Source organism: Culex pipiens, chromosome 2 (genome assembly GCF_016801865.2).
Source record: "Culex pipiens pallens isolate TS chromosome 2, TS_CPP_V2, whole genome shotgun sequence".
In the NCBI taxonomy this organism is placed as follows: Eukaryota; Metazoa; Arthropoda; class Insecta; order Diptera; family Culicidae; genus Culex; species Culex pipiens.
Window position 1 is genome coordinate 187,743,103 of NC_068938.1, and position 25,582 is coordinate 187,768,684.

The following is a 25,582-nucleotide window of genomic DNA, read 5'->3' on the forward strand; positions in this document are numbered from 1 at the left end:
CTAAAAACTAAAAACTAAAAACTAAAAACTAAAAACTAAAAACTAAAAACTAAAAACTAAAAACTAAAAACTAAAAACTAAAAACTAATAAAAACTAAAAACTAAAAACTAAAAACTAAAAACTAAAAACTAAAAACTAAAAACTAAAAACTAAAAACTAAAAACTAAAAACTAAAAACTAAAAACTAAAAACTAAAAACTAAAAACTAAAAACTAAAAACTAAAAACTAAAAACTAAAAACTAAAAACTAAAAACTAAAAACTAAAAACTAAAAACTAAAAACTAAAACTAAAAACTAAAAACTAAAAACTAAAAACTAAAAACTAAAAACTAAAAACTAAAAACTAAAAACTAAAAACTAAAAACTAAAAACTAAAAACTAAAAACTAAAAACTAAAAACTAAAAACTAAAAACTAAAAACTAAAAACTAAAAACTAAAAACTAAAAAACTAAAAACTAAAAACTAAAAAACTAAAAACTAAAAACTAAAAACTAAAAACTAAAAACTAAAAACTAAAAACTAAAAACTAAAAACTAAAAACTAAAAACTAAAAACTAAAAACTAAAAACTAAAAACTAAAAACTAAAAACTAAAAACTAAAAACTAAAAAATAAAAACTAAAAACTAAAAACTAAAAACTAAAAACTAAAAACTAAAAAACTAAAAACTAAAAACTAAAAACTAAAAACTAAAAACTAAAAACTAAAAACTAAAAACTAAAAACTAAAAACTAAAAACTAAAAACTAAAAACTAAAAACTAAAAACTAAAAACTAAAAACTAAAAACTAAAAACTAAAAACTAAAAACTAAAAACTAAAAACTAAAAACTAAAAACTAAAAACTAAAAACTAAAAACTAAAAACTAAAAACTAAAAACTAAAAACTAAAAAACTAAAAACTAAAAACTAAAAACTAAAAACTAAAAACTAAAAACTAAAAACTAAAAACTAAAAACTAAAAACTAAAAACTAAAAACTAAAAACTAAAAACTAAAAACTAAAAACTAAAAACTAAAAAACTAAAAACTAAAAACTAAAAACTAAAAACTAAAAAACTAAAAACCAAAAACTAAAAACTAAAAAACTAAAACTAAAAACTCAAAACTAAAAACTAAAAACTAAAAACTAAAAACTAAAAACTAAAAACTAAAAACTAAAAACTAAAAACTAAAAACTAAAAACTAAAAACTAAAAACTAAAAACTAAAAACTAAAAACTAAAAACTAAAAACTAAAACTAAAAACTAAAAACTAAAAACTAAAAACTAAAAAACTAAAAACTAAAAACTAAAAACTAAAAACTAAAAACTAAAAACTAAAAACTAAAAACTAAAAACTAAAAACTAAAAACTAAAAACTAAAAACTAAAAACTAAAAACTAAAAACTAAAAACTAAAAACTAAAAACTAAAAAACTAAAAACTAAAAACTAAAAACTAAAAACTAAAAACTAAAAACTAAAAACTAAAAACTAAAAACTAAAAACTAAAAACTAAAAAACTAAAAACTAAAAACTAAAAACTAAAAAACTAAAAACTAAAAAACTAAAAACTAAAAACTAAAAAACTAAAAACTAAAACTAAAAACTAAAAACTAAAAACTAAAAACTAAAAAACTAAAAACTAAAACTAAAAACTAAAAACTAAAAACTAAAAACTAAAAAACTAAAAACTAAAAACTAAAAACTAAAAACTAAAAACTAAAAACTAAAAAACTAAAAACTAAAAACTAAAAACTAAAAACTAAAAACTAAAAACTAAAAACTAAAAACTAAAAACTAAAAACTAAAAGGTCAAACCAACAAAATACCACCCCCCACGCTCGCATAACCCCATCGCACACTAATAATACCTACCCACCCCCTACGGAGGCCACGATGCCCATTACAGCACTATCTAAACTGTCTTTTTTTTGGAGGCCTTTCATGTTGGCTGCAGCAGCTGCCTTCAAATTATGATCATCATCTTATATGTTGGGAGTTATTACGCGACCATCAGAAGCTCGTGTCACCTGGTGACCTAAACCCTCACCGGTGTGACGCCTCGGAAATGAGTCGCCAGATCGTCAAGATTATTACAGGCGTTTACATCACACGTCTCTTTCACGTTGAAAGTGGAGGGAAATTGTTGCCGGCTAAATTTGTGCTGTTTATCTAGTTTTGGGTGAACTAACAAAGTCATAACCATCGCCGTTGATCTTTAATGTTGTTTAATTTCCTTTTCAGGCCCATCAATCCAATTTTTTTTACCCGACAATGTTTGGAGATCAAGATTGCACCATGTGCGAGCAGCAGCGGTCCGGAAGCGTGCCAATGTTACTTAATGAAGTTTTAAGCTGCAAACACAACATTGACTCACTAACTTACTGACTGACTGACTGATGCTGTTATGTACAGTTTTGGTTAAAGTGAGGCAAATAAACCATTCCAGCTGCTTGGTTTTGGAAGGTCTCAAATTCGCAGCAGCGCGGATTTGCTCGCTCATTTCAAACTCGATTAGATCCATTTAAATTAGATTGAGCTGAGGGGAGCAGCTGTGTGCGCATCGGTGGCGTGTAATTTGGGCAAAGTTGTGAGATGTTTAAGCGGTTTTTGTGTTATTTAATCGAGGTGTTTGTAAGCAGCTTCCAGTTTTTTTATGTCATGTGCGTAACAATTTTCGACAATTTTTCCTGCTGTAAAATATTAATTAAATTTTAAATTCCGAGTGATTTCGGATTATGGCATAGTGTTTTAACGGTTCTTTTATACTATTTGTTAATTTTCTGTCGTTTTTAAACCCAAAGTCTAGACGCTGAATTAAGACGATCGCTTATTACTACCCAATCACCATAAACAATTTGATCACCTTGATTAGCCGTGAAGGAAACTACCGAACTATCCATTACCTGTCCGGTGCAGCGGAAATGAAAGCTAATGTCCCCTCATTAAAACCCCCCAATAAATGCAATTTGAACGCAAATTTCTACATATATTTTCAATCAAGTCACGCGAGTTCTAGACACCGCCAGACTTGGTAGCATCAACGACCTGTCTGTGTTCACAACAAACTCGCTGCCAATCACCACACCCGGCACTTTCAGAACGTTCTCGCTAATTTGTAATTTTAATTCGCAAGCTTGCCGCCAACAGGCCCTTATCCGCGCGCCTGATGATCAGCTCTCACCAGATCGGGAAACTCCGGTGATGCTCAAGCCAGCACTCGATGGCATTCAACCGAAAGCAGCATAGCTGCAGCGCGGGTTTGTTTCCGTGTTTTTGACGGAGTCGGTAACCGCATCGAATACTTCAGGGATGAAATAAACAAGGAGCAGCTGTCATTGTGAACAGTGACAATTCATGAGTGACAGCTGTCACGAATTTATGAATGATCGTGTTCTGACTTTTTGTCCAAATGTGGACTTCAACCCTGCCTTCAAACGTTACAACTTGTTCCGTTTCTAGACCGTGGGGAGGCATCTTAACCGAGAGCTTCTTCTAGAACCAGCGACCTTGCTGTTTGTACGCAGACAACAGCTATTCTTCAGCGAAGAAAAGAACCATCCCCCAAGAAGGTTGTGATTTATGACGACTTCGTTGGTCAGTTATTGCCTCCGATCTTCTTCTAAGTTGACGAAACTGAGAATCTAGGAAGAGGGAAGCGAAATCCACAAGATTTCGAGAAACTGTGAGAACTGTCAATTCAACCAAGATTGTTGATTTTCAAGGTAGTTACGATTTACTTTACTTCAACAGGAACTCAATTTTGATTAGTCTTCCACCTCCTTGCTACAGACTCCTCGGCCACAACAAGTTCGCCCCTTGTAAGTCCGGTTGAGTTCAAGTCCCGTTCCGAGTTGCTTCTATCTACGCTCCTCGAACGCGGCTGATGATCTATGGTAGTAGCAGGTTGTCCGAGTAACGACCCGTGATTTATTTAATTGCCTTTCAACGCGTTCAGCTCACGCTCGGGCTCGCGCCCAGAATTGGATGCAGGCCGGAAAATGGGTCAGTAGTGTGATGACTATTTTTGCTATTTTCTTGCAAACCGACAGGAAGAGAGGTGTTCGAGCGGAACCGCTCGATCTAGCAGGGCAAAGCGGTCCACACCTTTTCGAAGATCTAATTTGGAAGATTTGATCGCGATCGGCGCCGGACTTTGTTCGGCACAACTAAATTAAGCCATAAATGCGATCATCGCCGGCAAAATCCTTCGCGCCAAAGGACACAAGACGGCAAAGTTTAACCTAGTGCAGCTAGCCAATTAAGCCGAGAACTTTAATTAAAGTCGGATGGACTTTGTAGAGAGCAGCCGATGGGCACGGGCAAAAATACCAGAACACCAACAAAGTAACTGAATAACTTTGTGGTTTTGCTGGCAAGGCTCTTGATCGCCGGTGGTATGCAGATGATGTGTCTGTATGTACGTTAGAAGGTGAGGTGAATCAGCTGGGTGAGCGCTTTGAGCTTGACCCAGCTGACGTAGAACGAAGTCCTTGCAGAGTAGATGATGACTTGCAGGTATTTCAAATTAGGGTAGGTTGAAAAATGCATGCGCATTCAACATTTAAAGGAGACAAATTTATGATGAAATAAACTTTTTCCCCAAAAAATATTTGATTTATGTTCAAAATTCTCTTTATACAATTTAGTATTTAACCTTTAAAGTGGTTCCTCTACGATTTCGCAAATCGACTTTTCTTTGTAATTTATGATTTGGATCAAACTTTGTCCATGGATTCGCCATGTCAAAAGAAGTCATTTTTCATCATTTTTTCCATACAGGTCTCCATACAATTTAAGGGGTCTGGTCGTACAACGTGGGTATGTAAATATATCTTGACAAGGAATTTTCCGATCGATTTGGTGTCTTCGGCAAAGTTGTAAGATTAGGACTTGTCAGAAAAAAATATGTACAAGGGAAAAAATCCCATTTTTCGTTAACTTTTTATCTTCACTAAAAGTTGAATCCCCAAAATAAATATTTTTAAATTTTCGAATATTTTTGACATTATTTAGCATACTAAAAATGGGGCATGATATTTTTTGGAAAATATAGAAATCACGTCAAAAATCACTCAAAATCGCTTTTAAAGCAAAATCGGATTTGCAATCGAAAAGTACTATTTTTTTTTTTCTTTATATAATGTACCGTTCTCAAGTTATAGCCACTTACTTAAATACTTAAATTATTTTCGTGTTTTGCATTTAAAAAAATCTCTTGAAAGAAAAGCATTGCCCGATGTTCTCTTTTTTCAAAAGTTGAAACAAATTCCTAAATTTCTCTTTGGGTAATTCTCTACCAACTCACACGAATTCGAGAAAAGTTGCCCCGACCCCTCTTCGATTTGCGTGAAACTTTGTCCTTACGAGTAACTTTTGTCCCTGATCACGAATCCGAGGTCCGTTTTTTGATATCTTGTGACGGAGGGGCGGTACGACCCCTCCTATTTTCGAACATGCGAAAAAAGAGGTGTTTTCAATAATTTGCAGCCTGAACGGTGATGAGATAGAAATTTGGTGTCAAAGGGACTTTTATGTAAAATTAGAGGCCCGATTTGATGGCGTACCCAGAATTCCGAAAAAAACGTATTTTTCGTCGAACAAAACACTTAAAAAGTTTAAAAAATTCTCCCATTTTCCGTTACTCGACTGTAAAAAAAATTGGAACATGTTATTTTATCGGAAATTTAATGTATTTTCGAATCTACATTGACCCAGAAGGGTCATTTTTTCATTTAGAACAAAAATTTTCATTTTAAAATTTCGTGTTTTTTCTAACTTTGGTTATTTTTTAGAGTGTAACAATGTTCTACAAATTTGTAGAGCAGACAATTACAAAAATGTTGATATATAGACATAAGGGTTTTGCTCGTAATTATCACGAGTTATCGCGATTTTACAAAAAAAAGTTTTGAAAAATTTAATTTTTGCGTTTCTCTTTGTTTCGTCGTCCGTGTCTGTCGCGGGTGACCATGAACGGCCATGATCGATGACGACTAACTTTTTCAAAACATTTTTTCGTAAAATCGCGATAACTCGTGATGTTTATAAGCAAACCGCTTATGTCTATATATTAAATTTTTTGTAATTGTCTGCTCTACAACTTTGTAGAACATTGTTACAATCTAAAAAATAACCCTGCAAAGTTAGAAAAATCACGAAATTTTAAAATGAAAATTTTTGTTCTGAATGAAAAAATAACCCTTCTGGGTCAATGTAGATTCGAAAATACATTAAATTTCCGATAAAATGACATGTTCCAAAATTTTTAACAGTCGAGTAACGGAAAATGGGAGAATTTTTAAAACTTTTTTAGTGTTTTTTTTCGATGAAAAATACGTTTTTTCAGAATTCTGAGTACGCCATCAAATTGGACGTCTAATTTTACATAAAAATCCTTTTGACACCAAATTTCTATCTCATCACCGTTTCAGGCTGCAAATTATTGAAAAACACCTCTTTTTTCGCATGTTCAAAAATGGAAGGGGTCGTACCGCCCCTCCGTCACAAGATATCAAAAAACGGACCTCGGATTTGTGATCAGGGACAAAAGTTACCCCTTAGGACAAAGTTTCACGCAAATCGAAGAGGGGTCGGGGCAACTGCTGTGTGAGTTGGCGGAGAATTACCCCTTTAGAACTGTTAAAATCAAGCAAATAGTTTCTTAGAAAAAGCCTTACAAAAAATTCGAATCGATGAAAATGAATTTCTTTAAGTGTCAACAAATGAGCCTGTAATTTTAAACTGACGATATCTCGGAAACTATTGGTCCGATTTGTTAAAAATTGGATTTTTTACGAAATATTCTGATTTTGGAAATGATAAATAAGGAAAATTGTCTTTTCAAAAGTTAAGCTTGTTTAAAAAAATAAATTATTATCCAAGGCAAGATCAGAAAATTTGCATATTTTTTTCTAGCTCACATTTTGAGTACTAACATTTCAAACTGGTCAAATATATAATGTTATGGCTTTCTGAATTGTTAAAGTTTATTCCAAAAATAAAATAATTTTTTTTTCGGAAATCGCACAATTTCTCAAATGTTTCATTTTTTAACATTTATAATAGGACTGTTGGAATGAGACTTTAAATACATCAATTTCCTTGTTTATTTTTCTTTTATTCGCTGTATTTCAGCAACTAAAGGTTCCAATTTGCAATGTCTTTTAGTCTTGCAATTTTCTCAAAAACAAAAAAAAATTTCAGTTAAAATTAAACTTTATGTTGCTTTATCTTGAAAATGGTTATAACAAAAAATCTGTAAAGTATTTTTCGATTGCAGTTTTAATTTTACATGAAAAAATTGGAGTCAATAAAGTTTTAGACTAAAACACAATTTAAAAAATCTTATATTGACGGCAACATTTTTGTCTGTAATTCTTTATGGCGCAAGAGTTACAGTTTTTGTCACCTAGTACATAAAAACAAAAATTAAAGAATAGATATTGGAAAATTGTTTTTTTTTGCGTGCATCAATTTTTTCTATATTGTCCTACAACTTTGCCTAAGACATCAAATCGATCAGAAAGATTCTTCAAATCAGATTTACGGATTTACGAATATTTACGTACCATTTTTGGTCAATCAATTTTCGAATCTACATTGACACAGAAGGGTAATTTAGAACAAAATTTTTCAATTTAAAATTTCGTGTTTTTTATAACTTTGCAGGGTTGTAGAGACAATTACAAAAAAATTGATATATAAACATAAGGGGCTTGCTTATTAACATCACGAGTTATCGCGATTTTACGGAAAAAAGTTTTGAAAAAGTGACTTTTAGTGTTTCTTTTTGTTTCGTCGTCCGTATCTGTCGCGGGTGACGATGAGCGGCCATGATCGACGAGGACCAACTTTTTCAAAACTTTTTTTTCGTATTTTTTTTGAAATTGTCTTGCTTGTAGAAAATGGTTACACTCTTAAAAAATACCCCGGCAAAGTTAAAAAAAACACGAAATTTTAAAATGAAAATTTTTGTTCTAAATGAAAAATGACCCTTCTAGATCAATGTAGATTTGAAAAGTACATTAAATTTCCCTTAAATGACATGTTCCAAATTTTTTTACAGTCGGGTAACGTAAAATCGGAGAGTTTTTTAAAAAAAAATTAGTGTTTTTTTCGATGAAAAATAAATTTTTGGAATTCCGTCGTTAAACTACTTACTTTTCCTGTCATTTTTGAACGACGAAATAGCCTATTTTTCTGTACCAAAAATAACAGAATCGAATAGCAACACTTTTCAAAATAAATGCTGAAAAGTTCTACTTTTCAGCACTAAAATGGGTGCTGAAAAGTTGAACTTTTCAGCACTTGTTTCGAAAAGTAACACTTTTCAACATTTTTTTGATTTAAACGATTTATTGACAAAATACATGAAAATTCGACTTAAAATTTCACTCAATGGGTGTTTTCCGAAATTGCAAAAAATGTTGTATGGAACTCGTTGCAAAACTTGATTTTTTCATCACTCGTCGTATTCATCCAACTCGGTGAACCTCGTTGGATAAATGTACGACTCGTGCTGAAAAAATCCTCTTTTTGCAACTTGTTGCATAAACTACTATTTCAAATCGGGCCGTCAAATCGAGCGTTCAATTATACACTAAACTCCCATTGACACTAAATTTCTATCTCATCTCCGTTCCAGGCTGCAAATTATTGAAAAACACCTCTATTTCGCATGTTCAAAAATTGAAGGGGTCGTACCGCCCCTCCGCCACGGGATATCAAAAAATGGACCTCGGATTCGTAATCAGGGACAAAAGTTACCCCTTGGGACAAAGTTTCACGCAAATCGAAGAGGAGTCGGGGCAACTTTTTCCTCGATTTCGTGTGAGTTGGTAGAGAATTACCCATAACGTAAATTGAATTAATAAATAAGTAAATAAGATGAACAAAATTCCAATCAAACAGAAAACAAATTTCAAGATGCCGATATTAAAGAATCAAATGGTTTTTTTTTGTTTTTTTGGTTGTATAATTTTGAATTCAACTCCGCAAGCCCAAACATTTCCTAAATATCTTTTGGTAGTGTTTTTAAACACAAAAAAGATTATCATAATTTCTTTCGCAAGCTGTAAAGTGCATGCGACAACGTAGCATAATAAGGAAATCATATTGTTTTGACTAAAAATGGATTAAATGGACATCAAACAAGAACCGTTTGCGTGTCATTAAAGAGATTGTGTCATTATAATCACACTAAAACGCTCAATTAATCCAGTTCCATGATATACCGCACACCGATGACTTGCTCAAACTTCCATCCCCTTGTCGTTGAAAAAAAAAAAAACTTCCAAGATCTATATCCAAACGCTGCCGTTTGAGAGCCGTAGTTTGAGCAAAACCAACCCATTGCAGTCATTATTCGCAATTTTCCATCCCCCAAACAAATGATTCCATTCTTGCTGTTTTTTTACTGACTTGTTCAATTCACAAACCGTTTGAACGTTGATTTTTTTGGGCCGAAACCAGTCAGTGAACTCTTCGTCACATTGAGTGTATAGTTTGTCTGAAATTTTGTCGAAATAGTTGGCACTTGGCACGACTGGTTTTGCTTTTCATTTATTTGAATCGATTAACGAGCGATGTCTCTCATTGCAAATTGCCACATTCAACTGTTGTGTGTGGAGATGAATCACGAGAGAGGAGTACGAAAAAAGTTAAGATCTGAGGTAGACCGGGTAGATGCTCAATTATAGTTATTTTTTCTACTGAGGTCTGGTGGTACAAGAAATTGAGACATTGCACTTGATGATTTTTGCTGCGATCTTGAACTAGATACGGTCGCGCAATTTTGTAATAAGTTGGGGAAATTTGTTCATCGCTGGTGCTTTAACAAAGCTGTGCATAGTGAAAGAAGCAATAATTACAAGTGACAAAAACCTATAATAATCCCATCAAGCATTAATGAGTTTATTTACCGCTACTGAGTTTTTCCCTTCTAAACGTGGGAGGAAGATTTGGATCTGCATTCCCGGTAGTGATGACAACTGGTTCTTTCCTCCCGCTTAAGCCTAAGTTATAATTTATTGCTTGCTCATAGCAAAGTGGAAGATGGAAAGTGTTGCGTGTTGGAATTTTAATCTGATGTATCTTTTCAGTTTCCAGCTAGCTTCCCGGGACTTCTTCTTAAGCTTTATGGCATCTTATGTTCTCTGAAGAGACTTCCTCAAAATATTCCGATTAGAAGATTAAAGCAATTTAGAAGAGGATTCATTGAACTCGAGCTTCTGTTTGGGAAAGTGGTCTTCTGTTGTGCCATCTAAAATAATCATAATTTTCTTGAAGAAAAAATATACATTTATAATCAATTCTAAACATCTCCCGGAATCAAACAAGTGTCTGCTACATTTAACGGTGAATACCTGCTGCACAGCTATCATCCGGAATAAAGTGTGTAGTACCTCCGTTCACATCCCCCCTAATCCAGTCCGCAATCTGATACTCCACCACGTGTTCCGGACCATGTCCCTTGGCGCAGAACCCCCCACAGAACCCCTCCTCGGTGTGACCATTCTCACACATTGTCTATCGAGCCCATTAATCTGTTTGCCTCCTTAAGTTGGCCGCCACCGCCGCAACTCAACAGATTCTGCTTGGGGTCCGTAACGGTAACCGCTTCGAGTCATAGATTTTCCCGCCACTTTTGCAAACCCGCTCTCCAAAGCCACGACCAGAGCCGCGGTCGAACCAGCAGCCCACGCAAAATTTTTATCAATTTATTAGAAACCGATTTAGAGTAGGCTCGAGCTGGGAAGTCTTGCTCCAGGAAAGTGTCCGGGACTGCCGCGGTCTGCAGCGATCATCACCACGCGTTGAACGGAGGAGGGGGAGGATGGTTTCAGAGCCCATTTTCAATGAAGAGTGTGTGGACTGAGAAAATGGCCATTTTTCCCAATCACGCATTCTGCTTCCTGGTTCTGGACCCGCGGACTGTGGCGCGGTTCGTATGTTGTAGAGCTGTCGAAAGTCGCAACTCTCTGCGCTCTGTAATCTAGCCGCGGTGATCGGGCGAGGATGATGGCAGGGGTGTTCAAGCGGTTGAAACATTTAAAATCAAATCAAAGAATATATTCGATTAATCAAATGGTAACCCAACTCAACAATGTTGAAGTTGATGTCAGTAAACGCTTCAGTTTCGTCAAGATATGATATAATTGGGTTGCTTGAACACGCTTCAATCGACAAAATTTAATTTTCGTGAATTCCTTGCCAATAAAATAAATTATCTTATATTTATAATTGAAATCGACAATTTTATTTATCCACAGATATAAAACATTCAAAATAAGCAGAAGAAAAAAAAGTAAAATTTGGCAACAGTTCAAGAAGGCTGACGGGGCAATAATTCAAGCTGTTCAAAAAACCTCAACTATGGAACTCTCCACAACATTTTAATATTTTTAACAAATTTTAAAGGGTGTTAAACAGTTGCATCGTTTCGGCCCATCTTGTGCACACTGGTGAAAGAGGGTTATTTAATTTCAAAGTTTATTTGAAATTAAATATGTTTTAATTTTTTTAGCTGAATGTATAGAAAAATAGCTTGTTATATTTTGTTATACTGTTTATCTGGAATTTTTTCTAGATTGTTTTTTATACACCGTTTGGTAAATTGTTTTTTTTACTATTCCGTCGTGAAACTACTTACTTTTCCTGTCATTCTTCAACGACGAAATAGCCTACTTTTCTGTACCAAAAATAACAGAATCGAATAGCAACACTTTTCAAAATAAATGCTGAAAAGTTCTACTTTTCAGCACTAAAATGGGTGCTGAAAAGTTGAACTTTTCAGCACTTGTTTCGAAAAGTAACACTTTTCAACATTTTTTTGATTTAAACGATTTATTGACAAAATACATGAAAATTTGACATAAAATTTCACTCAGTATGTGTTTTTTGGAATTGCAAAAAATGTTTTGTGGAACTCGTTGCAAAACTTGATTTTTTCAGCACTCTTCGTATTTATCCAACTCTGTGAACCTCGTTGGATAAATGTACGACTCGTGCTGAAAAAATCCTCTTTTTGCAGCTTGTTGCATAAACTACTATTTTTTTTACTTGAAAAATAAAATCAGTAGATGCAAATGCTAGCGTCATCGTTAAAGTTTTATTTTGATACCTGAAAGTTGTAAAATAACTGCACTAAAAAAGCATAGAGCATTTTGTTAATGTTTTACTTGATTTTTTATTTCAGATTTTAGTGATAATAGCCCGTCGATATCACAATTTTTTCCCGTGAAAAATTGGAAAAAAACTTCTTAAGTCAATAAGAAACAAGTTGCGTATTTCAATTGCGAAAATTGTTTTACCCAAATAAGTTAACATTTTTTCAAATTATCTAATTTTAGGTGAAAAAAAAAGTTTTTTTTTGCGTTTTCTTCATCTATCCACAGCCTGTCAAAATACTCCGTTTTTATGTTCTAAAAATCATACCTCAGAATCCTGTTTATGGATATTATCAATTTTTGGATATGCTTAGTAAAATAATACAAGGAATAAGAAATAAATATATCTTCAGATAAGAGGTTTTTGGTCTTGAGATATTTGAATTTCTATAGGACCTTTTTAAATATTCATCTAGTTATTTCGGACCTCTACATATTTCCCTTGAAAGACCTCAACATATTTTTCCTTGAAAGCAAAACTAATAACCTATCTTATGAAATGCGGCGCTATAGAATTGGTTAAGTCGTCCCGGAGATATGAAAAACGCCATTTTTTTGACTACCTTATTTTGGATGAAACCGCCGCCCTAATTACCAAACAAAAAAAAATACGAGTCTTATTATTTTTGTCAAAGAACCCCCAAATATGAGAACTTTTGAGAAATTAACCAAAGAAACCACGTTTGTTTAAATATTTTTATTAGATGTTAGCAAAGAATATTTTGTAATGATAAACTTTAATAGATATATGGAACACAATAGCCTGTACTTAAAAAAACTCAAGAACTGTAATTTGGTAAAAAATTCATTAGCCTGGTATAATTTTTACTAAATGTTTTTAGTTTCAATAAGTTAAATTTCAAATTTTAAATGTTTAAATTTATATCTTTTTGAAATTTTATGTTCTTTTCTGATCTTAAAAATTAAAATTTGCAAAAAGTCTAAAACTGTATAGTTTTGAAAAATACAAAAATTGGTGTTATAGAATGTATTTTAGATATTTTACAATAAATTGTACAATGTTCTTTAAAGAATTTTGATTTTCAACATGTTTTCTGGTGCTCTGCTTTTTGGGTAATTTTTGAGGGTGGGGAGGGAGAAGGGTGATATCTCGTGACGGAGGGGCGGTACGACCCCTTCCATTTTTGAACATGCGAAAAAAGAGGTGTTTTTCAATAATTTGCAGCCTGAAACGGTGATGAGATAGAAATTTGGTGTCAAAGGGACTTTTATGTAAAATTAGACGCCCGATTTGATGGCGTACTCAGAATTCCGAAAAAAACGTATTTTTCATCGAAAAAAACACTAAAAAAGTTTTAAAAATTCTCCCATTTTCCGTTATTTGACTGTAAAAAATCAGCTCCCTCCGTGTACGCACGAGAGCATGCAGCTAGTGCTCAGTGCTCCATCGTTTTTTCGATTTTTTCGCCGTAATTGATTGTGGTTACCCGCGAGTTTGCTTCTCCAGCATGCCAAAGGCCGGCCGTGGCCGTGGCAGTTCGAGTGCGGCCTCAAAAAACCCGCGAAGTTCGTCTACCGGCCGTGTGCAAAAAGGTAAACAAACCAACGCCGTGTCGGCCGCCGTCGCGCAGGGGAGCGTCAGCGCTGAAGGCATCGACAAAAAGTTACTACATCCTGGATATGTCCCAAGATCACCAGTGCGAACCCGTTCCGGTACTTCCGGTGCCACGACCAGTGGCACATCAACATCCGCCAACATCCCCATCAGGAACGAGTTCCAGATGCTGAGCGACGACGAAGAAAATAACAACTCTGACGGTAGCAGCACTACCGACGACGACGACGACGACGATGATGGTCGTGCACGGAAAAAAGTGCCGACGTCAAAAAAGAACAACTCTCCAGCGGAACGTAGACCACCTCCAATTTTTGTTTTGGACACGTTAGCGGACGATGTTGACGAGTTGCTGGAAGGCCTCGGATATTGTCTTAAAATCGGTAAGTCGGCAGTGCAAGTGATCACACTGACCAAAAAGAATTTCGACCTGGTGTTTGAAGAATTGAAGCGTAGCAACTTCAACTTCTACACATTCAACCCCGAGAAGCCCCCTGTTAAGGTCGTCTTGCAGGGTTATCAAGACCGTCCGATCTCCGACCTGAAGGGTCACCTTTCGGACGCCGGAATAAAACCGCGGGAGATTAAAGTGCTCTCGCGCAAGACAACGGTAACAGGTACACACACACTGTACCTGTTGTACTTCGACCGCGGCACCGTCAAGATCCAAGACCTGCGGCGGACTAAAACGTTGGACGGTTTTTGGGTAAACTGGCGGTTTTACACCAAGAACCCGACGGACGTAGCGCAATGCCACCGTTGCCAGAAATTCGGCCACGGCTCGCGGAACTGCAACCTCCGGCCCCGCTGCGTGAAGTGCGGTGAGTCACACCTCTCGGAGGCGTGCGCACTGCCACGAAAGGCGGACTTGGGGGACAAGGCAGAACAAACCAAGCCGCGCGTAAAGTGCGCGAACTGTGACGGCAACCATACCGGCAATTACCGCGGATGCGTCGCGCGCAAGGTCTATCTCGAGGAGCAGGAAAAGAGGAAGAAGAAAGCGTCCCACCCTCCTCAGCGAAGTACGAGCGCAGCCGTTCCTGCAGCTGGACAGCGTACGGTTCCAGCGGAAAACTCAGCGTTCCCTCCTGGTTGGGGGCATTCGTTCGCCAGCGTGGTCGCTGCCGGTAGCGGCAGTACGGCCCAGCAAGAAGTCACCGGAGAAGATCTCTTCACCCTGCCGGAGTTCTTTGCTCTCGCGGGGGAGATGATGACGCGGTTTCGGAGCTGCCGGAACAAGGCAGAACAATTCCTGGCCCTTGGGGAACTGATGATCAAACACATCTACAAAGGATAAATTACCTGTGATCTAGATATAAGCTTACTCTTCCTCTATCCCCTTTCCTTTGCAATTTCTGTAAGTTTTTTTTATAGTTTTTTCTTACTCTTGCTAGTGCCTTAGTTAAAGAAATAATTGTTCCTAAATGGATTATGATGCAACACACAGCTGTAAGGAACTCCCGATTTTTCCCGATTTCGTGTGAGTTGGTAGACAATTAGCCCAATAGTTTATAATTGATTTCGCAAAATTAAATGAAGTTTGATTAACCCTGCATTAAAAGACAACCCAATGAAAATTGGCCCATTTTTTCACTTAATTGTTAACCGTTGATTCGTTCTTCCACCAGTGTTATTTGAATAGTTTAATCATAACAAAAGCAGGAGTCAAATCTTTTTAAATGAATTTGATTGTAAAATTGCTTAGGTAATCCTAAAAAATTGTCAAAATATTCGTTTAATCCTAAAAATCTTTTTATCACAAAGTTAAAGATATTTCCAACACAATTATTCTTAAAAAGTCAATGTTTAGTTTCTGAGGTATTACAAGAACTTTAATCTCTTGACTCGATGGATTTTCTCTGTTTTGTGAACTTTTGATTTCAATAAAAAGCATTTATCTATATCTGGTATATAATGTACAACTGTATCTGCAGTAAAAAAAAATCTAAAAAAAAAGAAAATAAATTTAATCTGCAAAAATATAAAAAAACAACAAATATTATGCAATATTAAACAGCAAAAATGTTTATTTAAATTGTAAACTTTCAGTTTTTACCAGTTAAAACATTTCTGATTAGAATTTAACATAAAAACCACTGAGCGAACCGGGATTGCCTCACCGGTGCAACCCATTAAAGGCAGCTCGAAACCCCATTCAGAGATGAAAAGGCCTGTCTTTAGGTTTTGCCGCCGCTGATGGTTGCATGCATTCAATTGGATTAAAGCACCTTCGGGGGCCACCACACCAGGTCCAGGTTGGTGGCCACGTCGCAGTTTGATAAGAATCGTAAATAGGCTCTTTCTTTTGCTGAGTTCATATATGTAGGTGAAGAGACCCGCTTGAAATGCGTTAAACTGCTCGATAGCTGGCTGAGGAATTTGAGAATTGAACCGATTTGCATTTTAAAAGGGACTTTAAGATCGTTACTTAAGTTGCTATTCACACTTCTCTGTCAGTTCATCAACATAGTCATATAAAAATCATAATTTTGCGAGCAACAGAACTTACCTTTGATGGCGACCGATTCCGGCAGCACCCGGTAGCCGAAGATGGCGTGCAGATTTTTGAACTCGCAGTGGCCGGACACGGCCATACAGGCGGCAAAGAACGTCACGTGCCACAGGTAGGTAAAGCACACGGCCAGCCCACTGTAGGTGCAGAAGATCTGCACCGACGGGAAGGGGCACGCGATGCCGATCCAGAACGACAGCATGTCGGTGAGCGAGGTGATGGTGATCGAGACGGCCGCCTCGGACATCATGTGGCCCATGCGTTCCGGCACGGACAACTTGACCGAGGTTCGGCGCCAGGCCGCCAGCATGACGAACGTGTCGTCGATACCGATTCCTGTAAAGGAGAAAAAAAAGAGGTTGTTTTAGTTAGTAATAAGATTTTATCTAGGAAAATATTTAAGAAATGTGTAAATTGTTGACTTAACGGTACTTTGACAACGGATTATAACATTTTAAAGAGTTTTCATTTTTTACATGAATAAATTTGATCAGGTTTTATTGATTGAGGTTTATTGACAACTTTTTCTAAGAAATATTCATGTAATGTCATCAACATTTTTCTCTACATTTAATTTCTTTGAAATTCTCTATTTCTTATAAGTGAAATCATGTGTTTTTTGTTAATTTAATACATAAATTCAATATATAAATCAATTTTCGATTTTTTATTTAGAATATTTTATTGAAAATGTGTTATCCGTACTCTAGTTGCATAAATTGTTTGATCGGCTCAAGGCAATTTTGGCAGTTGTCGTCAAAAAAAATAAAAAAATAGCATAAACACGATTCATTATTGTTTTGGTATCGTTGGCAAAGCTTAAAGCTTGATAAGATATATAAAATTCCATTTCAACTCACTATTTGACATACAAATTATTTGAAAATCTTCCTTAAATGTTTTGTTTCAAATGCCAAAACCTTTGAGTTTTGTAACAAGACGATCAAAGTTCATGTGGCATAGTTTTTGCACTAAAAATAATATTATTACGAGATTTATTTTTTAAATTTTCAATTTGTGAAAACGAGATTGATTGCTAACCCACGTAAAAGTGATTTTTGGCAAAAAAAAAAGTGTGACTGTTTACCATTAGAAGTTGAGCAACTCTCTACGAAATCGGCCGATTTCGACCATTTTTATTTTTTTGTATTTTTTAATTTGACTCAAACTTTGTGGGGGCCTTCCCTATGACCAAATAAGCTATTTTGCGTCATTGGTTCACCCATACAAGTCTCCATACAATTTTGGCTGCTGACCATACAAAAATGGTATGCAAATATTCAAACAGCTGTAACTTTTGAGTGAATTTTCTGATCAATTTGGTGTCTTCGGCAAAGTTGTAGGCATTGTTGAGGACTTTTGAGAAAAAAAATTGCAGATTTTTTAATCAACTTTTTTTTACAAAAACTCAATTTCCCAAAATACGTATTTTTTGATTTTCGAGATTTTTTGATATGTTTTAGGGGACAAAAATCCGCAACTTTTGAGCCATAGAGAAACATGGTCAAAAAATCTGCCGCGGAGTTATGAATTTTTGAAAAAATAGTGATTTTTGGAAAAAAATCGAAGTTTCATGCAAAAACAAGTTTGACATTATTTTTTAATGCAAAATTGAATTTGCAATCGAAAAGTACTGTACAGATTTTTTGATAAAGGGCTCCGTTTTCAAGATATAGCCACCGAAAGTTCGATTTTAGCGAAATATTTGCAGTTTTTAAATTTTTAAAAATAGTGACCATGAGTGACCATTTCTGAAAATATTTTTTTTTGAAAAGTTCAGAAAATTTGCTATAAAATTGTCTAAGAGACATTGAAGATTGGAACTCGGGTTACTGAGATAGAGCCGCTTTAAGAAAAAGAAACACGAAAATTGAAGTTTTCTTAATATCGCCAAAAATACACACCATTTTCTAATGACGATATCTCAGCAACTAATGGTCCGATTTTCAATGTTAATAAAAAAAACATTCGTGAAATTTTCCGATCTCTTCGAAAAAAATATTTTGAAAATTTTTAAATCAAGACTAGCATTTTAAATGGGCGTAATATTTAATGTTTGGCCCTTTTAAAATGTTAGTCTTGATTTAAAAATTTTCAAAATATTTTTTTCGAAATGATCGGAAAATTTCACGAATGTTTTTTTTATTAACATTGAAAATCGGATCATTAGTTGCTGAGATATCGTCAATATAAATGATGGGCTGTTTGGGTGAGACTTAGAAAACTTCAATTTTCGTGTTTCTTTTCCTTTAAGCCGCTGTATCGCAGCAACCAGAGGTCTAATCTTCAATTTCTCTTAGACAATTTTATAGCAAATTTTCTGAACTTTTCAAAAAAAAATATTTTTAGAAATGGTCACTCATGGTCACTATTTTTAAAAATTGAAAAACTGCAAATATTTCGCTAAAATCAAACTTTTGGTGGCTATATCTGTAAATCTGTAAAGTACTTTTCGATTGTAAATTCAATTTAGCATTGAAAAATAATGTCAAACTTGTTTTTGCATGAAACTTAAATTTTTTCCAAACATCAATATTTTTTCAAAAATTCATAACTCGGCGGCAGATTTTTTGACCATGTTTCTCTATAGCTCAAAAGTTGCGGATTTTTGTCCCCTAAAACATTGATATGTTCTCGAAAATCAAAAAATACGTATTTTGGGAAATTGAGTTTTAGTTAAAAAAAACGATATTTAATCCACCCTTAGGTGGTTGGTGCCTTCCTCACATTTAAAGGGTGCTATCCAAAATGCAAAAAGTGCGTAAATAACACTTAAGTACTTATAACTTCTGATAGGGTTGTCAGATCTTTAATGTTTTGGACGCGTTGGAAAGGTCTTTTGAATACCTATCCAACGATAGGTCGCATGAGAGATCCGGACAACGTTTTCATCAACATATCTGAGATCCGGCCTCCAAAAAGCGTATAAATAACACTTAAGTGCTTATAACTTTTGATAAATTTGTCAGATCTTCAAAGTCTTAGACGCGTTGGTAAGGTCTTTTAAATACCTTTCTAAAAATGTTTAGCATGACGGGTTTTCTTACAAAAACCACCCTTTTTACAATCTTCCGGACTTTTGTTAAAATCGTTTTTTTAGCATAACTTTTGAAGTACTTAACTGAACTGCATAATTTTTAATAGCGACTTATGGGACCCCAAGACGAATCGAATGACGCCAAAACAGACAAAATCGGTTCAGCCAATGTCGAGATAATCGAGTGACAATTTTTTGATCAACATCCCACCACACACACAGACATTTGCTCAGAATTTGATTCTGAGTCGATAGGTATACATGAAGGTGGGTCTAAGAGGTCTAATTGAGAAGTTCATTTTTCGAGTGATTTTATAGCCTTTCCTCAGTAACGTGAGGAAGGCAAAAAAGTTGATAAAAAAATCTGCAATTTTTTTTCCGTGTACCTTTTTTTTCTCAAAGGTCCTCAACAATACCTACAACTTTGCCGAAGACACCAAATTGATCAGAAAATTCACTCAAAAGTTACAGCTGTTTGAATATTTACATACCATTTTTGTATGGACAGCTGCCAAAATTGTATGGAGACTTGTATGGGTGAACCAATAACACAAAATAGCATATTTGGTCATAGGGAAGGCCCCCACAAAGTTTGAGCCAAATCAAAAAATACAAATAAAATCCATTTCCGGGTTTGGTAGAGAATTGCTCAATTATAACAATATATTCAGTTATTTTCTTCCTTTGAACAAATCGACTTTTCTTTTTATTTATTTTTACTTGATTAAAACTTTGTCCATTTTGCAAAATTAGTATGTCTATGCAATGCTTTATACATATTTTTAATTTAAAAAAATGTAAGAATAAATCAACTTTTTGAACAAGGGTAATTTTTTAACACGTTTCCTTTATAAAATATTTTAGAATTGCAAAAAATGTTTAGAATTCGAAAACGGATTGGGATTTTTATTGCCTTTATTACATTTAAGCTGTTTTCAACTTATTAATCAAACATTAATAACTTTCCCATGCAAATCATTCGCCTCAACCTGGTTTTTTCCTGACGTCGTAGAACGAGGCCACCGAAAGAATCGGTTTCAACCGACTCCGGCCGGCTGGTGGTGCATAAAAATCGCAATCTGCACGCCATTCGCAACACAACCCGCGCCCGCCAATCACCAACTCGTGACGGTATCGGTTTTCCATTTAAAAATCAATTAGCTTCGGAAACGTCCATCCATTTCCTAACCCCTAACTGACTGTTCCTCACATCAGACCTGGGCCCACAGGGAAACAAGTTTTTCCACTAATTCCGAATTGAACGGTACTTTCCGAGAAGGCGCGCGTTGCGGTGCGTTGTGCAGCGGTCGACAAATCAGAATTTCGAAAGACCCACTTCCACCTGTGACACATGCCACAATCCCTCGAGAGGCAGGCCGGCGAATTGGAAGCTATTAGCCATTCGGCGGCTAGACTATAGAGTTGGTTCGGGGGCCCCGAGGCCCCGGCGAAAACAAGCTCCGGCCAATTCACGATTATGTCACCTGCGTGTGTGTGTGTGTTGAGGATATCAGCAACAACGACTGCCGCAACTATGCCATCATCGTAGCAATAGTTCAGCAAGTTGTTGTAGCAGGTCGTATATGGCCGGGTAATTGCGATCTTTGAAGTACGGCTCAACTCGTGGGTATAATTAACCGGTGCGTTAGCAGTGCCAGCAGCAGCAGCAAGTTGCCACCGACGACCAGATTTAACACGCGAAATTCATTGACTTGAACTAACTTGAAAATTGTTTGGATACCGAAAATGGTTGGCCGGTACGTGACTTTTGCGGGGTTCGAGAACATTGGAGAATTGAACAAGTTCTAAACAACTATGTATACAAGCATGGGTTGATAAAATTGTATGTACGCTCTTGAAAGAGTTGCTCTTGATCTAAAGAAGGATAAAACAAGTTTGGATAAAATGGAAATCTTGAGATATGTAATGTTGCATCAATTTAACCGTCTTCAACTCAACTTTGCGAGGAATCTAAAAAAAAAACAAAAACCATTATTAATCGGTTTATGTTTTATGGATAGCTTAAGTTTGATGATATTTCAATTTTTTGAAATTGCTACATGTTTCGATCAATTATTTTTATAGACTATTATTGGCTTCATTAGCGTCACCATCATCTCAAAATTGATAAGAAATTTTAAACTTTGGAAATGAAGCAGAGACCAGAAAAATAAATTAGAAGAGAATTTGATTTTCAAAAGGACTTTTTGGCCATGAAACTACGGAATACGATTCGTTGACTCAAATATCGCTTATTGAAATCCAGATAATCCAAATCTCACTTTCATGTTTCTCATTGGATTTAAAAAGCACTCAAACATCTAAATTCGATTGGCAGTCATTTGAATTACCGTATTTGAATTCGCTAGTTCGAATGAAGTTCCATTCCAATTAGTGAATCCGTTCTGTTTCAAAAACAAAAAAAATGTAGTAAATTTTTGTAAACTTCTTTTATTATCCATATCAAATTTCTCACATTTTTAAAAATAACTTTCTTGTTGCTTTCTTGCATTTGTTAAGTTTAGAGGATTCCGATATTTTCTTTACTTTTATTTTTGAGGAAACGGTACAAGGTTGCCATTCGAAAATGTTTTGGTTGATGATCAAATAGAAAATACCAGAATCCAAAGTTTTCGATAATCATAATCTTTTAGAAAAATTGGCAACACTGTCAAATAAATGTTGAGCATGTGTGCCATAGCATTAAAGTTAGCATTTTTGAAAATGTAATCTAATCTAATCTAATCCAACACAAACGCAGCCAGTCCAATGAAAGCATGCTGGAAAGTCTTGTGATTAGATTACGCCCCAAGCACTTTTCTTGTCATTATCAATAATAACATTATATCCGAGAACACTGTAGTGTCCCTCGGTCACTATAAAAGTAGTACCATGTCAAACATCTGTTGTGACCAATTTAGGTACTTATTTCCCTAAATTATGGCAATCAGGTTCGGTAGAGAATGTGTCTCAGAGATTGTCCTCTTTCATCGCCGACAGGCGTCGGATAAATAAAAAAATAAAAATAAAATAAAATTGAAATTACAGGCCACGGTGTCAACATTTGAATAAAAAAAGTGTTTGAAAAATGCATCATACACCTGTCCAGTTGTTTTGCAATGATTGATTTCCAAAATTTCTAAATACCGACGAAATTTTTTTTTTCGGTTTTTGCGGTGCTGTACAATGTAATTTCATAAAAGTTCAAAATATTTTTAAACGAGTCCAAACATGTTAAATATGATTATCAATGCAGAAAAAGGCATTTAAGATTGTTCTAGTTGATTAGACTTATAATTCCATTGAAATTTTGATATTTTTTTGAAAAAATATTTTTTTGCCCCCTGATTTTTCGGACCAATTTTGAAGAAGGGGCGACATAAACTTCAAAAAATATTTGGAACGGCCTAAGTTTTTTTTTGCAAATCAGCCTTCGTCATGCCCACGGGACCGTTTAAACGAGTTTTCACCAGCATTTTGAGCCGATTTGGTCATGGCAGTGTTAAGATATCGTGGCCCCCTTTTTTGAAACTGCTAAATTCAAATAGCTATATCTCGGCAATGATACAGCCGAATATCTTCAAATTTGTTTTGATAATAGATGAAAATGTATACTTTAATGCCCTGAAAACAGATTTTAAAAAAGTGTGTCCTCACACCAACCTCTGACTTTTGTGACGATTTATATGTATGTAACCCCTTAATATAAAACAACTTTTTATGCTGTGAAAACACGTTTTACCGAAGTCATTTATAAGACTGAAAACCATGTAACAAAACCATAACGTTATTGAAACCATAAATAAATTGCTAAAAAGCATTCTTATTACATTGAAGGAAAAGTTAGAAAAATAAAATGCTTTGCAATTTTGTTCAAGAGTTGAAATAGGAAACTTGTTTTGGAAAAAAAACTTTTGTCATGATTCTGCATGATTATTTTTCATTTTAACTTTATGTGTCGACATTCTCTAGAACTAGTCGAAGAGGTTATTGGTTTTTATAGTTTTGAAGCATGGATTCATTCTACTCACAATTAAAAACTACCTTGGATCATTTTTTTATTTGTGTTAAAACTCGAAGAACAGCTTATAAAAATTGAGAAAAGTATTTTCTTGAAGTTGTATGATTTCCCGGGAAATTTGTTAAAAATTTCCCGTTTACCGGAATTTTTGTAATTCTGGGAAATTGCATTATGTGATTTTTTTTGCATCAAATTGATAGCATTATTTAGCCTAAATGTATTGTATTGAAAAAGTTTAGGCTGACAGATTAATTTCGTACCACCTAATTTACACTAAACACGCACTAATAAACACAACCATTTTTCCAGCTGAAGTGAAGTGCATTTCGAAAGCCAAACGCTCTGCTCATGTGCACAATTCAAAGTTTTTTTTCCCCACCTTCAATACCCACCACGTGCGCTTCGACCATTCGACAGCATTTAACGGAGGAACGAGCCGCGTTCAATTATGGCCAATGAGGTGACCAAAAGGTGTGAAATTTGGCTGTCCAAAAAATTAAGGTGGTCCCCACGCCTCGCCTCTGTGGAAACTGACGGGTGGCGTGATTTTGTCTTTCTCTCTCCTCTATTGGCGAAACTAATTGGGGGTGGGGTGGTTTCGCAAATGTTGGCACCGCTTTTGGTTCTCACGGTTAATTTACGATTTTGGATTGAGCTAATTATCGGTTCATGTTTGTGCAAAAAATCGAAGCCATTTCTTACAATTTCTTGGTTCGCAAATTGTTCAGAACGATTTAAACGGTTGCAGCAAAATTTGAAGCAAAAAGAGGAACTTGAATCACCGAGAGAGCTCGCGGACAAGTTGGGAAAATGTGGAAAAACATACATTAATAGCTTCCAGCAAAGCCACGCGATATGCAATTGAGTCGGGTGTAATTTTCTTCAAAGCGGCAGTGTTGCCATCCGTTGGGAAATTCTTCGCGACTTGTTCGGGGTGGTGGTGGTGGTGCAGTCTTCGCTTGTCGGCGCAAACGCCGGCAAAAGTGCATGCAAAATTATGCAATGTTTCATCACTTTTCGTAATCATCTTTGTTTTGGGGCGGTTTTGCTTCCACCATATCAACGTTGGAAGTGCGCGAAAATGTGAAAGAGTTGGTGGGTGGGAAACTTGCTTGCAGGATGTTTTTCGCAAACGGAGGCATTCGATATGTTTTCCTCTTCGATGGTTCCGATCGGAACAAAAATGGATTGGTGATCGATGAAGCATAAAGTTTCCATGTGTTGAGATTTTCTATAGCATGATGGCTAAAAAAATAATAATGAAGCCTTTTCAAAATGAACAAAAATACCATTTATTTTTTTTTAGGCTATGATTTTCAATTTCATGATTTTAATTATATTAAGTAATAAAAATCTGTTCAGTGAAATGAGAACAAATATTTAACTCTTCTATGTTAGTTTTCATGTGTATTATGAGTATCAGTTAAATCACAGTTAATTTTCATTGTACAAAGATCACCAAAATCAATAGAAACGCAAAAAGTAACTTTTTCAAAACTTTTTTTCGTGAAATCGCGATAACTCGTGATGTTCATAAGCATATAATCATTTTTTTTTTTAAATTGTCTGCTCTACAACTTTGTAGAACATTGTTACACTCTAAAATATAACCCTGCAAAGTTAGAAAAAGACACGAAACTTTAAAATGAAATATTTTGTCAATGTAGATTCGAAAAGTACATTTAATTTCCCTTAAAATGACATGTTCCAAAAAATGTTACAGTCGAGTAACGGAAAATGGGAGAGCTTTTAAAACGTTTTTAGTGTTTTTTCGATGAAAAATACGTTTTTTCGGAATTCTGAGTACAGTTAAACCTCGCATATGCACCTCATATGGGGGTTTCTTATGCGAAGCACGCATATGCGAGGTACAGGGCTTATGGGATTTTGGCTATATGGGAGACATGGGCTATATTTTTATAAAAAATCAACTAAACTATACAAATTTATAGTGTTTTGGAATCGTTATGAAGTCAGCTTTACAGCTACACCAAATTTACATGGTTTACGATGTTCTAGGTCATCCGAAACTTCGTCAAGTTATGGCCTATGTGTTCAACGCCGTACAAGTATGAGGTAGGCGATTTGACTGTGGTTTTTGACCACAGGTCATATCCGGATAACCTCAGGGAGGTTCAGGGACTAGTCTACCGATATGTGGTGATGTTCTGGGTCTTCTGTAGAGTCCCGGGAGGTACGTCCGATGGGTCTACCGCCGTAACACGGCAGAGGTCGGTAGTTTTAGACCTCAGATCATATCCGGATAGCCTCATGGAGGTTCAGGG

The 25,582-nt window shown here is 35.3% G+C and overlaps 1 protein-coding gene across 1 annotated transcript in view; it reads right to left on the reverse strand.

Annotated features, from left to right (window-relative positions):
* The window catches only part of LOC120430726 (patched domain-containing protein 3), a 184,676-nt gene that overhangs the window by 35,604 nt on the left and 123,490 nt on the right, over window positions 1-25,582 (reverse strand). Inside the window, exon 7 of the mRNA XM_052709085.1 lies at window positions 16,237-16,575. Within this exon, the coding sequence (XP_052565045.1) occupies window positions 16,237-16,575 (339 nt within the window). The remainder of the gene's footprint in view (window positions 1-16,236; window positions 16,576-25,582) is intronic.